A 16146-nucleotide genomic window follows, 5' to 3' on the forward strand; every position below is an offset into this window, starting at 1 on the left:
ATTGTCTATAATTGTAACACCAGGACCAAGAGCACACAGTGGAGAAAATCTATTCTTCCAGGATAAAAGCCTTTGATTACAGCATGTTAATGAGCAGAAGACAATACATTTATGCTCACTTGTGTTTCAAATGTTGTTGCTACAGTAACAGACGACAATACAGGTCAGACAGACCACGAACAAACCACAAACAAATGACCTCTCCCAGCAACACCGTATCTGCTACCTTAGCTTTGTACAACACTTGACTTGCAGTGAAATATCTGTGCTTTGAATACATTTGAATAGTTTTGAATGCGTCACTCATGGAAAGCAGATTCAAACCAGTGATGAGCTATATCCCTCTCTCTCTCTCTCTATCACTCAGCAATCTACACTGGTTCAGAATGAGAGGGGGAGGTAACACACCAAGGGGTCTGGAGAACAGCCATCACATTCCTTGACCTCTGACCCCAGCAGACAGCCAACAGCCTTCACAGATGCGTCAATGAACATACACAAACACTCTGTTTCTTTTGCTCAAATTGTCCTGTGCTCTGTATTTCTCTGTTCTAGGGCAAGCTGGGTACAGAAAGGACAAATAGTGAATTTACACAAACCTTTAGAGCCCTCACCCCTCTCTCTGTCACTCTCCTGCTCATTCTTACTTACCCTCCCCTCCTTTCTTAACATCCTATTCTCTATTTTCCTGCCTCCCTCCCTCCTTCTTTCTCTCTGAATGTCTGAATGGGAGCCCCAGGCAGGCAGAGCCACAGAGTGGTCTTTGTGAAGGGGGAGAAAGGCAGCTCTGATCCAGGGGGAAGTGGCTACTGTGGGGGCTCACCCCTGCATTGTGTGAGGGGCCTGGTTCCTCACCCCAGCTTAAATTCACCCACACACACACAAGCAAACACATCCATAGACGCACATACACACGCACAGGTCCCTCTTCACATCCTAAGCCTTTTGTGGTGAAGGGTCAAGTACACACACACACACACACACACACACACATATATGCGCGCACACACACACACACACACACACACACACACTGCAGGAAGCTGAACACAATAGGTGCCAGTCTCTGCAGCCTCCAGTGTTTCTTTACAAACCCCTCATGTGTTGCTGGAAAAGACATGGACTGATTAGCGAGAGGAAGAGGGAGCGAGGAAGAGGAAGGGTGAAAGCATGAAAATTAAAGAATGAGACAAGACAGAGAAGGGGGCGGTTGGGGTGGGGGGGCACAGAGGGGTGGCTGGTTTTGACAGTTTGATGTTGACAAGCACTGGGACCATTTCTTTAATGGAGGGAGCAGCAGCAGGACGGATAAGGGAGACAGAAAGAGACGGACGACTCATCTGCGCCGAGGGAGAGAGAGATGAGAGAAACACAAACCAGCAAGACAGGGGAACAGGAAGTACAGATACGCCGAGAGAACAGCAGATGTCTTGTCTCAAACTCGTCTGGAACACCAGCAGGTCTGACGCTTTGATAAACGTCATCTCTTACCTGCCGTCCGTCGGCCCTCCACAGGCCGTTGCTGGTCTTTGTGGGGGCAATGGTGACCACCGGAGGAGTGCTGGGCACACCGTGGCCCCTGGTCTGGCCCAGGAGGGGCCCTAATGAGCCCCGCTTCGGGGTGGTCACTGGCGAGCTGTGACTGGTGGCCGGGGAAGAGACTGGAGACGACTCACCTGCTGAGGGCAGAACCTGAGGAAAGGAGGGAGGGGTGAATGACAGCGGCAGCAAGAGTCGGGAATAAACCGCAGATATCAGACGGCTGATCAGATTAAAAAAGATTCCAGGATCAAACAATCCCCCTGTGACATGATACAGATGGTACAAGAAAAGGAAAAATCAACTTTTTTTGTCAGTGTGCTGGCCTGTGAAGAGGTAAACAGCGATTCAATCATTTTGATGAAACGCCTGCTGGTGAAATGTGACAGAAATAAAGGAAAGTGTAAAAAGATAGAGGAAGTACAAGAGATGAGGAAAAGGGTACAAGATGAAAGTGTGTGACAATTATACGGGTGTGCACATTGATGAAAAGGGGGAAAAAACAGATATGTAGAGAACGAACAAGGGATGTCATAAATGAAAGTGTTAAAAAAAATGGCTGGTGTGACATGGGCAAAGGGGGAGGTGTTAAATGTGATAAAGAGAGAAAACGTGTGTGTTGTCTTTAACATCCACTCCACCATTACTATATTACTGTAACACTTACTAATCAGTATACACGCACAGAAACACAAACACATTCGGGGGACAGTAAGAAGATGGAAATAATGAGATGGAGAGAAAGTGGGAGAAGAGAAAGAGCTGCAGGAGGAGAGCAAGAGAGGGAAACAAGATGGTGATAGAGAGTGGGGGAGACAGAGAGAGAGAGAGTGAGAGAGAGAGAGAGAGAGAGAGAGAGCTTGTTATAATTGGCTGTAATTAGATTCTCATTATTAGGAGATGAATGGAAATGGATGAAGGAAGAGACAGAGAGGGAGAGGTCAGAATAGGTCAGCTCTTATCCAACACCTTCATTAGGACACCAACGAGCTGAGCGAGGACACACAGACACACACACACACACACTCAACCACAGAGCTACCAGGCACTTAAAGATTTCACATTAATCCACAAAACACAACCTTGGTCTGTGAAATGATCTACTTGCACAGTTACTGGCACTGTGCTGCAATACAGTGTCCAATTTTCAGTCATTAATACCTTGTTCCCATCTTAAAGGAATAGTCCAACATTTGGTAAACGTGCTCATTTGCTTTCTGGAGGAGTTTTCGATGAGAAGATTGACACCACTCTTGTGTCTGCACAATAAATATAAAGTTTACACCAGAAGCTGGTTAGCTTAGCATAAAAAATGGAAACAGAGGGAAGCTGCTAGCCTGGCAACAAGTTATATCTTGTTTGTTTTAAACACAAAAACCAAAGTGTGAAAATTATTAGATGTAGTTTTATGGATACACAAGCTGATTCTCTTTTATCAGCATTTGAAGGGAATAAGTGTATTTCCTAAAATGTTGGACAGAAACTAGAAGAAATCAGCAGACACATTAAAGGATACTGAACAAACACCTGGCAGCAGAGGTGGGTTTTTTTTACTTTGGGTGTGACCAACAAAGAACAGTCTGCTGTTCGTGTGTGTGTGTGTGTTCAGGACTAATGTTAGCTCTCCAGGGCCTGGAGCCGCTGGAGCTCTGGGTTTTTTAAGGAGGTTAGATCACCGCTCACCTCTGGGATCCTCAGCCTGTTTGGCCAGTTTACGCAGAGCAGCAGCGAATCCGGAGTTTGCAGATTGGGCAACTGCGTTCCCATTGGTTAGTGGGCTGAGGGGACTGACAGTGGCCGTGGTGCGAGTTGCCGTGGAGATCATTCCTAATGATGATGATTTATTGGACTCATGGTTCATACCTGAGGAAGAGAGTGGGAAAAGAGGTGTGAGGACATATTATTTGATATCTCTAAATAAAAGATGAACAGTTTTGTTTGCCAAGGTCTGTGAGGCCTTTGTAAACTAACAAACTTGATTACCTCCTGTTTTGAAAAATTGTTTGTGTTTTTGTAAGAAAAAGCATCAGTTTTTGAACACAGCTGGTATCTCATTTATCTTGAATGAATGAAACTTGTCAAACAAATGTGCTCAAAGAGAATGGACAAGTGTGTGTATGTGTGTGTGTCTTCCTGCCTTTGTGTCTGGACATCATAGTGAGTGTGTACGCGTGGGTCAGCTCTACTAGAGACAGAGTGGAGGGAGTAGAGCTGTGTCAAATAGAGCGGTGACCCTAATAGCAAATCACACACATGAGAGCACACATGTCCATTTCCTCAAGGGAGTCAGTCAACACATCTTAAGACCCTGGGAGTGTCTACACGCAAACATTATTAGGTATCACTGCATTTTCTACACCATCACAGATGCAGGCGTGTACACACACAAATAAAGGCGCACGGCCTGAGACACAACTAACACCTATCGATCCACTGAGCAGTGGACGCACTCTAAACAAACGTGGTTGGAGTAACCTTTGTCTTCACCCTCTACCCTCTTACTGACCCACTAATGTTAATTACTGCTGGAATTAGCCAGCAGCCCCCCTGCCTGCTACAGCTATGACCTCATTACCACCACGACACACACACTACCACCTTTCAAGCGTACACACAAACACACATACCAAAGGAGGAACAAACAAACAGCCAAAGCAGTGGACACACTCATGAAAAATTCATACGTGCACATTGAACGCCATTATTGAACGTTCTGCTCATCACCTGGATGATTCTGAAGAAGTGAAAGAATAAAGGGAAGTCAGACCTCAGAGTTTGTTAACTGAAAGTGTAATAAATCTTGTGTTTACAGATGTCAAGGTTGGTATCTACTTCACACACGAGTATAAACATGCAGAAGAAGAAGGTATATGAGTGGAGAGAGCAAGGAAAGGGGGAGAAAATGAAGAAAAGCCAAATCTTAAAGTAAGTGAATGTAAAGCAGAGATTGACAGCAGTTTCTATATGAAATTATCCAAACCATCAGGGAAATGTTTTTGCAACCGCTGCCACCTACACACAACTTCCTCTGCATGTGTCCAAAATATAAAACCAACCATTAGCTAAACATTATTAAAGTTTGAAAAATCCATTCTAGGTTTTATGACCCTGAAAAGCTTCCTTTCTTCGGCAAAGCAACACAGACAGATAACAAATAATCTGTGACTGGATGACATATATAACACGTGTACTGTAAACAATTAACATGCATACAGCTTCTCACATGACTGTATTTATACATCAGAAGATGTTCTTTTCTTATTTGGCTTGTTTCTCTTCTGTTATAATTTCTTTCCTTTTCTTTACTCTCTGTTTCCCTTTATTCCTTCTCTTAAACATTTACATGTCTTGTCAATAAAGCAAATTGAAACTGAAGCTGACAGACAGAAAGGGAAGGAGAGATGAAGATAGTAAAAGCTCAGATCCTGACAGGCTGTGTGAGTGTGTGTCTATATCTCTGTCTCTGCTGAGCCCAGCAGTCAAGGGAGAGATGATAAGACAGTTTCTATCGACTCTTTCTCTCCCTCCCTCCTCTCTACTCTCTCACTCTTTCCTTCTCGTCTCTCTCTCTCTCTCTCTCTCTCTCTCTCTCTCTCTCTCTCTCTCTCACTCTCTCTCTCTCTCCCTCTCTCTCGTTTATCTCAGCATACTGGAGATTATTTAACAAAAGCCAACAGCATAATCTCCTCTCTGTTTCTTGCTTTCTTTCTTCCTGCTTTCTGCAATCTTTTCTTACGAGCTATTTCTCTGATATTTATCCCTGTCATTCACACAGTCACACACACAAAGGCAAACACACACATACTAACATATGCATGTGCACATAATTCATACATGCAAACAGACACACTCACCCTCCCCGCTCACTGTTCTCCTCCTGCTCGTCGTCTTTCTGCTCCTCTGTGGAGACTCTTTCTCTCTCTCCCTCTCAGCCTTGCAGCTGCTACGTGGTCACGTGACCTCTTTTCTATCCACCCCCCACCCCTCCTCCTCCTCTCCATACACCGCCCCCCCCCCCCTCCTCCTTCCCCTCCCTCTCCATCTACCACCCTCTCCATCCTACCTCCACTCTTCTTCTCTGTCACTCTTTTTATCTTTCTGTTTTCTCTCCTTAGCTGTCCCATCGCTCTCACTCTCTCTCTCTCTCCTCTCTCTCTGTCTCAAACTGTGCTCTCTGTCGTTTTCTTTTCTCTCTTCATTCTTCATCTTTCCTCCTTTTGGCTCTCACTCCTGGGAGGGATGGCGGTGGTGGTTGGGAGGTGGGGAGGGGGGTTGAGTAGAAGGAGGGGGTGTTTAGGGGGATGACGGGGAGGGTGGGTGTGTGGCTTGAGCTGTGTGTGTGTGTGTGTGTGTGTGTGTGGCAGAGGCTGGTGTTAACCCTCCATCCATCACTCTGTCTCTCTGCTAGTCAGCTCTGTCTGCTTTGTGGACAGGGGTGAGTTCATTGGGGAAGGGGGTGGGGTTGGGCTGGGAGGCGGGGGTTACAGTGACCTTTCACCCTTTCACCCTAAATACAAATTAAGACATTTAACTCCCTTTAGGAATCTTTTTTTTAAGCGATGACTGAATGAGTAAACACGACTAAAAGGCCACGCTAGCGGCCCCGTGAGGCTGTAATGCCCATTGGACACCAGAAAACTGATGTATGGAGGAAAAATGGAGAGACAACATACATTAGAAATGAGCAGATAGAAAGCACAAGTTGAAAATGTTTCAAATTGAGCAAAAATAGGACTCGTAAATAGATACAAGAGGAAAAATGATTGAAAGAACTGCAGTACCTTATTAGTTTTGAGACCAGTCTGAGCTGTCAAACAAACACACACACACACACCTAATCTTTGCTCACACACTATCAACATGTAATTTGCTAACTAGCTAACAGTTACAGCTAATGACAGTTGGTACATTGGTGGCTTGAGGTGAATTAACACTGACCATAAAACGCTCAAATATCAATATTTAAAGTGTATACAACATTAACATGAAATCTGAACATACCTTCATGCTCAGCTCTCCTTTCTCAGACTATCTGTGCTTGGTCAGCCTCGGTGTATTTGGGCTCAGGTGTGAGTTAAAATGCTGACAACATAATGCTATCACATAACAGATGGCATGTATTGATATGCAAGTTAGCATGTCAACCTTCATACAGTATGTTACAAATGTGCTAACATGTAACAGCTATACACATACTGACATTCAGCATTAATATTAATTGAGGTCATTTGTTTTTAGACATTATTTTTAATCTATCCTGTCATCAACTGGAGTGTGGGACAAATGTAAACTTTGACCTGCTGACAGAACTGCATGAAAAGTGAGTTGATGACCAGAGTTGTTATGACTGATCCTCTGGGTGCTTTTGCTGCGCTCCATCCAATTTTTCCAACATTTCACTCTGGATCAAAACGTGAAGACTCACTGACCATTGATCCGTCGACTGTTCTGCACCTACAAGCCCCACTGGTCCCATGGTTAAAAATAAGCATCAATACATCACAAACAAGTAAAACTACCCCCACCTTTGCCAAAATGGAAATTACATCCGGGTGTGACCCCATTCATGCAAACACAAACACACACACACACACCTACATAACACAATCACACTCAGCTCAGCATGAAGTAAGTGACATCGGGCATGTTGAGGCCTGTATCTTTGACACCTTCTTTTATGTCTCTCTCTCTTTCACTTTCACTCTCTGTCTCCTACACACACAAAAGCAGACAAACACCCACTACAGGGGGACTGTGAGGACAGCAGGGGGGACCTGTTCTGCCCTATCAGCTCATTAAAAAAAGCACAATGTCAGTGTGTGTGTGTCTGTGTGTGTGTGTGTGTCATTACATTGGCATGTAAGAGTGTGTGTGTTCCTGTCGGCAACTATTGTATGTTAACACTTAGACATTAAATTGACTATCATCCCATTTGTGTTTACGAACAGTTACCTCACATTAGACCATTAATGAGTCTGCACACAAACACACAAACACTCACACACTCACACACTCAAAGTCTTCACACAAAAATATGCTCTATTTAAGTTTTAAGACACTATTACTTTGGCTCCTACAGTTGATACTAATCGCTACAACAGCTACTGTTGCTGTTACAATAGCTGGCAGACTTTTTCAAATTCCTCTGACAAGCACACACACACACACACACACAGAGAGAGAGAGAGAGAGAGAGAGAGAGGGAGGGAGGGAGGAAAAGTAGCCAAATGTTTTACAGCCTCTTAAACTTGTCTGTAATAGCAGTCAGAGTGGCGTCAACACAGCAGTCTCCAGGGTTACTCCAGGGGCTGCTAAATGGCTTTACTAGCTCCAGTCACTCTGCAGCTAGCACAGAAACACTTAACACTTCCTTACAATCCATAAACAACGAACACAGTCTCCCACTCAGGCATCTCACACACTCACAGACACAGGAATAGGCACGCAAATTAGCATACACGTCAGAAAAGTGACATAAGACAGGACAACGATATTGACGAAAACACTCATACATGAGCCGTCTGCCTGAATACATGCTAAGATAGGCACATACACAATTAGCTGACTCAGGACCCAGGCACCGTGCATCACAAAAAAACATATGCATGTGACTCCCAGGGACCAAACAGCCAGCATGCATTTATGATCCTGAGATAAATGGAGCAGAAAAACCACATACTGTAATAGCCAACACCTCCAGCAAAAAACAAACAAACAGGAAGCACATCCAAAGACACACCGGAGCAGAGAATTAGGAGCACGCAGCGGGAAAAGAAACAATGCAGAGAGCATGGGAAGTGTAGCAGTCATTACTCAGTTTTATATTAAACAGTGCGTCTGCCAGAGCAGAGCCATGTTTACTGTGCAATCATAACAGAGTCGAGATGTTAGTGAAAGGTCTATAAATTATCACTGCTACAGCTTAGAGCAGAAATGTGGCCTGTCAGCAGAGACAGGACGGCTACATCTGAAAGGCTTCTCTTCTCTTCTCTTCTCTTCTCCTCTGAACTCGGGCCTTCACTTCCACCTCCTCCTGGCTGCAGGGCACTTTTCCTCTTTCAGTGACCCCTTCTCAGTTTCTTTAATCAGCGTACTTGTCTACAAGCATCTTGTCAATGTCTGTCAGATACAGAAAGCAGATATAAATAGCAGCTGTTTTGGGACCCCTTCCACTTTTCTCTATTTGTCCGTGTTATCATTTCTTTGCCTTGTCATCTCCTCCTCACTATCTCTTTTTCAGTCTCCTACCACTCACTCGACAGCCTCTCCCGTCACGTCGGCTACATTTCTGTCTTTCCCCTCTGTGTCATCGATCTCTTCTGCAGCGTGTGGCTCAGTCTCGCCTCCCTCTGATACGGAGATGATGCAAAAAGATAAAAACAATCTGAGGCAAACCAATCTTACTCTGTCTCAGTTTGTTTTCAGCGCCTGGCTGCGTCTGACTCCTGCCCGCAGGTTTTTATTCGGTGTGTGTGTGTGTGTGTTCAGCGCTGGTGGAGGTGTGTATACAGAGGGTCATGTCAGACAGTTGACAGCCACAGATCCTCCTCCTCCCTCCTCCTCCTCCTCCTCCTCCTCTGGCCTGAGGCCGGCTCTGCTCACCAGGTGCTGACACCACAGTGGCTAGACCTCAACCATCTGAACAAACATGAGGGGGGAGGACGCACACAGACACACTCTCATTGCACAAAGGTGTATAAAGACACACAGACTGGCCTGTCAGGCAGGTGTTGGATAAGTATAAAGTGCAGGGTGTAATCAAGGTGTGTGCTACCTAGTAAACAATGATGTTAATGTGGAATGAGACAGTTAAAGTGCAGTCTAGGTCAGCAAACCGGAGCAGAGCTGAAACTATTGTCTCTGAGAAAATGAAGTTCACAAGTTTTATGGGTTATTTCCTCGTATATTATCACTGTTTAGATTAGTCCGAAGCAATAAGGAAAACAGTCTTGGTTGTTGATTTATTCTGTCATCACCTGTGTCCTGTGTGTCAAGCGTTTAGTTCTTGTGACTGAGACGTGAGTCTGTTACAGCTGTAACAGAGTCATTTACTTTGTCCCTCTATGTTGTGTTCATCTGACCCTTCCTTCTTATGTTTTTTCAATATGAGGAAGATGCAGACTGATGATGTTTAGATTAATTCTATAGCATATGTCTCTTAAGTAGGGCTGCAGCTAATGATAATGTTCATTATCAATTAATCTACTGATCATTATCTCTATTAATCATTTTCTCTAAAAAGTGTCAGCTGACGTCTTCAGATGTCTTGTCCTGGCTGACTAACAGTCCAAAGCCCAAAGATATTATGTTTATTATTATAGAAAGACTAAGAAAACAAGCAGGTTTTCATATCTGGACGAAGAACGGAAGCTGTAGCTGTGGATAATTATTTTTTAATGGACCTAAATGGTTCTTTTGGTGAGATAGTTTCCTCAACTGTTGTTTCCCAGGTTGAGAATGAACTTTAAACCTCTGCTGTTCAGCCAGTACAGACAAGAACTCCTTAAAACGAACATCTGCAGTTGCATGATAACTTGGCAAACTCATCTGCTGGTGAGGACGTAACATGATCCAAAGCTCCAGAGCAGCTACTAAATGGAGCTTGTGGTGAGAGTGTTTTTTTTTTCTACTGTGGTTTCAAAGGCCAAGAGTGAACTGTTTTGCAGATTAATCAATTAATCGTTATTAAACATCCTCAGTATGTCTTGTTTTGTCCAAACAATTGTCCCAAAGTCCAGGTCTTCATATGGATATATTAAATTAACATGAAATTTCAAATATTCATATTTGAAAGTTTAACCAATCATTGGATCAGATTCCAAAAGCACACTACCAGACTACCTGCAATTTTCCTACAGTTTTAACAACTCACTGACCAAAAAATACAACTCACTTTTTAAAATATATAAATTACAGACTCTGGGGTGAATCTGAAGCTAAGAGGAGAGTATGAACGGTGCAGCCTGGGTTTACAGTATCTATATGAGAGGGAGGTAATTAAAGAGATTGGAGGTTTACTCAGTAACCCCTGCTGAGCAGCTGGTCTACGGCAGGTCAGGAGCAGCACATGGCGCATGGAGCGTGCGTGTGTGTGTGTGTGTGTGTGTGTGTGTCTGTGTTGAACTCCACCTGCGGGCTGTGTACACACACAAAAGCGACGTGATCCGCTTGACTGCTGCTAATGCGCCCAGCGGCATCTATCTCAGCCAAACAATACAGCCGCTGTTAAAGGTCCCGGATTAAAGAGCGACTCTTCTAACTCCCATGGGCGCTGCTGCTGTGACAAACCAATCTCAAGGAAACTGGGTGACACGTCACAGAGTTTCAGGTCTGTCCTCACGTCCGTTAAGTTTACCAGAAGCAAACAGGAACGCTGTTTAATCACCGACAAGTTTAACAAGAAAGATAACATAACAAGGAACCACAGACACCTTTACAAGCCCGCTGCGTCAAGACACGCGCTGTTAGCGAGAAGAAACAGGAAGTGCGGGATTCTCTTTAAAAAATAAGAGCACGCAATGGTGCCTACATGAGGAGGATACATCATTTTATTCTTTCATTTCCATTAGCCACTGGATTTGCATGTATTTAAACTTTCCTTGCAATACCATCTTTGGTCCCATTGTGAGTTACAGCGACACGTGTTCATGCCGTTTTATTTTGAAAGTATCAACCAGAAACTGACCTCTCATCCTGCCGTCAGGCTCAACCAGTTTGTCTGATTCCACATTACCGACTGATTCAATCACACACGGCACACTTTAAATGTTTTAGTCTACGGCAGTTTATCTAAAAAATAGCCTCGATTAAAGACACTATTTTACTTCCTCCCCTGACTTCCTGTAATCTGCGCGAGTTTGACTAAAAAAAGACAAAATGAGGATGTAACTGCCCACAAATGTAAAAGCGCAACTATTACAGCCATAAAACAGATGAATAGTATATCAAGTGAGTCGCTGTTGACTACAGACAATGTAAAGCTCTCACAGAAAGAAGATATTGTAGGTTTTTAAAAATGGAAGCCATAAGGTCATTAGATAAAGTCAGCACTCAGCACCACAGACGATAATAATTCAGTGATAATTCAACCCCATGTTAACTTTAAAAGCAGTGGGTAAATGAAAGAGCTTCACTCCAGGCTACAACAAAGCAAACCCTGAGACATTTTGTACTAAAACAACAGAAAACAGACAACTTACCTCCTCACCAAAGAAAAGAGAATCCGCGGTTTTTGCGCATCCTCGTGTAGATAAATTATAGCCGGTGTGTGTGTGCAGCGATATAAGACTACTGATCACCCCGATAGCAGTACTACTACCACAACAACACACACGGAGATGTGGAAAGGAGAAGGACAACACATTAACTGTCCTCAGGGAGAGAAAGAGAGAAAGAGAGAGAGAGAGAGAGAGGCGGGGTATCAGAGGAGGAGGGAGGGAGGAGGAGGAGGACGCGCACCTGCTCCACTGATGCTCCCTGGAGAGATGGAGGGATGGAGAGAAGGAAGATGTGGCCCCAGACTGCTGATACCTCAAAGCCTGGACATGTTTACTGTCCACTGGAGACTATCAGGTCTGTTCAAGGCAGCTCCTCCTGCTGCTACACTGTACTGGGAAATACACTCCATGATTTAACCCATAATAATTAGAATAATGATAATGGTATAATTCCACTGGTGCTGCTGATAACCTACATCTATACTACTACTACCAATATGAGCAACAATAGTAATAGTGATAATTAATTGTTAGTGGATTTTTTACAAATTTAAATAAACATAGCAGTACTGCAGCATAAAAATACTCAGTGCAACTTCATCTAATTACAGTACATCTACATCTAATAATAATATAATGTCTGATGTTGTAAATTTGTTTATTAAAGAAATATAAGTGAAATATGTTGAAAAGTAACCTTTTAGTTTGTTTCTTTGACATTTCTGCACTGCAGTTTCTTGTTCCTAAATGGGCAACATATTATGTCAAAGTAATATATCTGTGATATGCTTTTAGCAGCCAGTACGGCAGACTGCAGATTTATCAGTCGGGCTCTAATATTTTCCTTACTCCCAGTGCATCGTATCTGGGGAGCTGGTTGTATGTTTAGGGAGTCAAACTTTAATCTTCAAAGAAACAATCAGATAAATGTGGTGGAGAAAATCAAGTCCAGTACCTTAAAATAGTAACTGTAACTGAGGACATAACTCTTGACATGGTATTATTAAAAGCTCAGGTTAATGGCAATATCTCTAAATCTCAAACCTAAGTACTTCAGTTCAGGCAATAATTCAACAAGAAAACAAGTTCTTGTTGTATTTTTTTTAGCTGTTATTCTTTTTTTCCTGTAATTTATTTATTATTTATACCAATAAATCTCTCAAAATATTCTCTGATAAACATACTTATCAGATAAACATACTGTAGAAAGTATCAAGTTACAAACATGTTTATTAATATTCATCTGTCATCATGTGCTATAAGCTCACTCAGTCTGCTTCATTTAGTCTAATATCTCCACATATCTCCTGGGCCTCTCTCTCTCTCTCTCTCTCTCTCTCTCTCTCTCTCTCTCTATCTATCTGTTTCCCTGTCTGTCTGTTTCTTGATCGTTCATCCCTTCATCTCCCCATCCCTCTCTCCCCGTCTCCCAAACAGCTGCTCCACTTTGCAGCTATTTAACAGCTGTTTTGCATTGATTTGCGCTTCCGAGTGCAGATTTCTACCTTGTCCATCCTCCTCTTCCCGCTCACTTTTTATCCCCCCCCGCTCCTTCCTCTCTCTCTCTCCTTCCTCTCTTCCTCTTGCATTTCTAAGATGCCAGACACACACTAACACCACACAGCCTTGATGTTTTCCTCAATGAATAGACTGTCTCCTTCAAGTCTTTCTCTGAGATCCATTCAGTGATGAAAGAAGCACACACACAAGCATGCATAAACACAAACTGGTATGCATGCACCCTAATAGACACGCATTTGCACATTCATGTATGCACACACACACACACACACACACACACATGCTCGCAGATTAGCGGCCTCCTACTTCCCTACTTTTCTCTCTATGGAAACAACAAGTACTGAAGGAAGCAACGAAAAAGAAAAGAAAAAAGTGAGGCTCCCCTATAATCCCCAAATCCCTCTTTCTTGTACTCAAACCCACACAAGAGAAAAGAGAGGGGGTGTGTGTGTGTGTGTGTGTGTGTGTGTCTGCAGAGACTAGTGTAGCCTGACATGATTTATGGTTTGGCTGTGCACTGCAGGCAGACACTCTCAGTTTTCTCTGAGGTAGGTGTCTCACCTCCATCCTTTGTGACCTATACAGGTTGTATAGTGTGTGTGCATGTGTGTGTGTGTGTGTGTGTGTGTGCGAGGGGAAAGATAAACTGTAAAATGAACACATGAGCTGATGTGTGTACATCTGCAAGTGCATGAAAGATAAGTCACATCCTCTGATCGAACATGTGCTTCTCTGTGTGTGTTTTTTTGTGTTTGTGCAGCGCCGGGGTCAAAGCACACAGCGGTGTGTATTCTCCAGGTGGGTTATACTTGGCAGTGGACTGTAGGATCCCCCATTAAGTAGCGTGTAAAAGAGGCCAAGCACAGAGGCCATTATGAACTCCGGCAGTAATAGCTCCAGGAATCTTACTGCCTCTGGAGACCTGGTCATTAGCCTATTCCTCTCTCATAAAGCCCTCTATCCATCACACACGCAAGCATACACACATTTGCATGCGCAAACACACACAAGCACATGCACTGTGTTTGTCTCCGTCTCCTGCTCTCTTTCTATTCATCTCCAGTGAAGAGGAGCACAGTGCTGGGGATACTGCTACGAGAACAATCCACCAAGACATCCACAGATGTCTTTGAAAACAGATGCACTTGCTCGCACATAAACACACGCACACACACACACACACGCAGATGCTCATTTACGAAAGCAGCGAGGCATAATATCAGCCATGAACCCAAACCCCTGATTATTTAAATGTATTCCTCCTTCCCCATCCAGTGAAAGTGAGACGCTGTAGCAGCCTGTTAGCTCTGGTCAGGTAGGAGATTACAAACAGAAACACTGTCATATACAATAGAGGTACGTGGCTGGACAAGCTTTATAATGGCAACTAAACCCACCTTCTGAACATTCACACACACACACTCACACACACACACACACAAGCGTACATGTGCATAGGCATACACACACTCTGTGGCAAGGTTTATTGGCAATTGTGACAGTGAAGACAAACTGCAGAGGCAACAAGGAGGTGAGTACACTCTTTATCCTCAGGCAGCTGCACACACACACACACACACACACACACACACACTGTACAGTTGTGTGCTCACAATCACCATGCAAAACAGTGTGCAGATACACACACGTGCACACAAAGCAGAACAGATTCACTATTGTATCACTAAACACACACAGTATGTACATGTATTTACTCTCACTTGTACACACACACACAAGTTCACACCCTCAAAGTACACAGACTTTAGCCAGAGTAACTATATAGGTGTGTGCATGAATGCCCACACACGCACACACACACACACACACACAAGTACATTGTGTACCAGCAGCACACACAAAGCAGAGGGAGTCCAGAGAGAGGAGATACCTGGGGATGGAGACACATTGGCAAAGGTAATGCTGGAGTCAGTCACTCTGTCCTCAGGCAAAACACACACACACACACACACACACACACTACACACGCGCACACACACACACTATGCACACACACAGTGCTGTAAAGATAAGCACTAATCCTGTTTATTACCTCCTCCCTCTCTGCACTCTCCCTCTCTTTTTCATTTTATCTCTCTCTCATTTTCCCTCCCTCTCTCTCTCTCTCTCCCCTCTTCTCTTATTTTTCCTGTCTCTCCTCCTCAAGCCTATTTCAGCAGCGTGCGCTCTCTCTCTCACACACACACACACACATTTCACGCACACACAAACACAAGCGCTCACATTGTCAGTTTACTCCTGTGATGTTTGTTGGCCTGGGGCTGAGACGAGGAAACAGGGAGGGGAGTGTTGATGTGTGCTGCTCTTTTCCAGCTCCAGCTCTGTTCACGTCCTGCAGAGAGAATTACCTTCCCTTTGTCTCTGTGAAGGGGCTGCTGCCTTTACCATCTGTGCAGCGGATACAGTGGCAAGCGTGTGCGTGTACTGTGTGTGTGTGTGTGTGTGTGTGTGTGTGTGTGTGTGTGTGTGTGCGCGCGTGTGCATGTGTGTGTTTCTGTACCGCTTTACTCCTATAATCTTCCGAAATAAATGATCCGATGTCTTTAAAGGGGTCATTTTGGGAGTTAAGACTCAGGTTTAAGGTTATAAGAGAGGTAAGTTTAAGGTTAAGTTTTGGGCATAAAGAATAGATGTTGTCAGTTTAAGGTCCTCACAATTCTAGTAGTGCAAATATTAATGCTGACCAGACAATATAATGTCAAGGGCCGTTTAGTGGCTGTTCTGGTGCTTTCAATCATCATGTGGAGTCTGATCATTTGTCATTAAATTTAAAGGGCTTATTCATCTTGGAAACAGCAGCTGACAAAACAATCTATAGCTCAAAGTCCATTCAGTAGCTCTACAGGAG

General features: G+C 43.8%; 1 protein-coding gene across 5 annotated transcripts in view; it reads right to left on the reverse strand.

Annotated features, from left to right (window-relative positions):
- LOC108875256 (genetic suppressor element 1) overlaps positions 1–16146 on the reverse strand; it is a 36517-nt gene that overhangs the window by 11376 nt on the left and 8995 nt on the right. Inside the window, exons 1-3 of one of the 5 annotated variants that reach the window (XM_018664046.2) lie at positions 11739–11897; positions 3223–3402; positions 1492–1692 (exon numbers count right to left, since the gene is read on the reverse strand). In XM_018664046.2, the coding sequence (XP_018519562.1) occupies positions 1492–1692; positions 3223–3306 (285 nt within the window). In that variant the 5' untranslated portion in view covers positions 3307–3402; positions 11739–11897. Of the gene's footprint in view, positions 1–1491; positions 1693–2859; positions 2872–3222; positions 3403–5393; positions 5480–11738; positions 11898–16146 lie in introns of those variants that run through there. The other 4 variants (XM_051073437.1, XM_018664045.2, XM_018664050.2 and 1 more) reach the window with 4 other exon arrangements.

Source organism: Lates calcarifer, linkage group LG10 (genome assembly GCF_001640805.2).
Source record: "Lates calcarifer isolate ASB-BC8 linkage group LG10, TLL_Latcal_v3, whole genome shotgun sequence".
In the NCBI taxonomy this organism is placed as follows: Eukaryota; Metazoa; Chordata; class Actinopteri; family Centropomidae; genus Lates; species Lates calcarifer.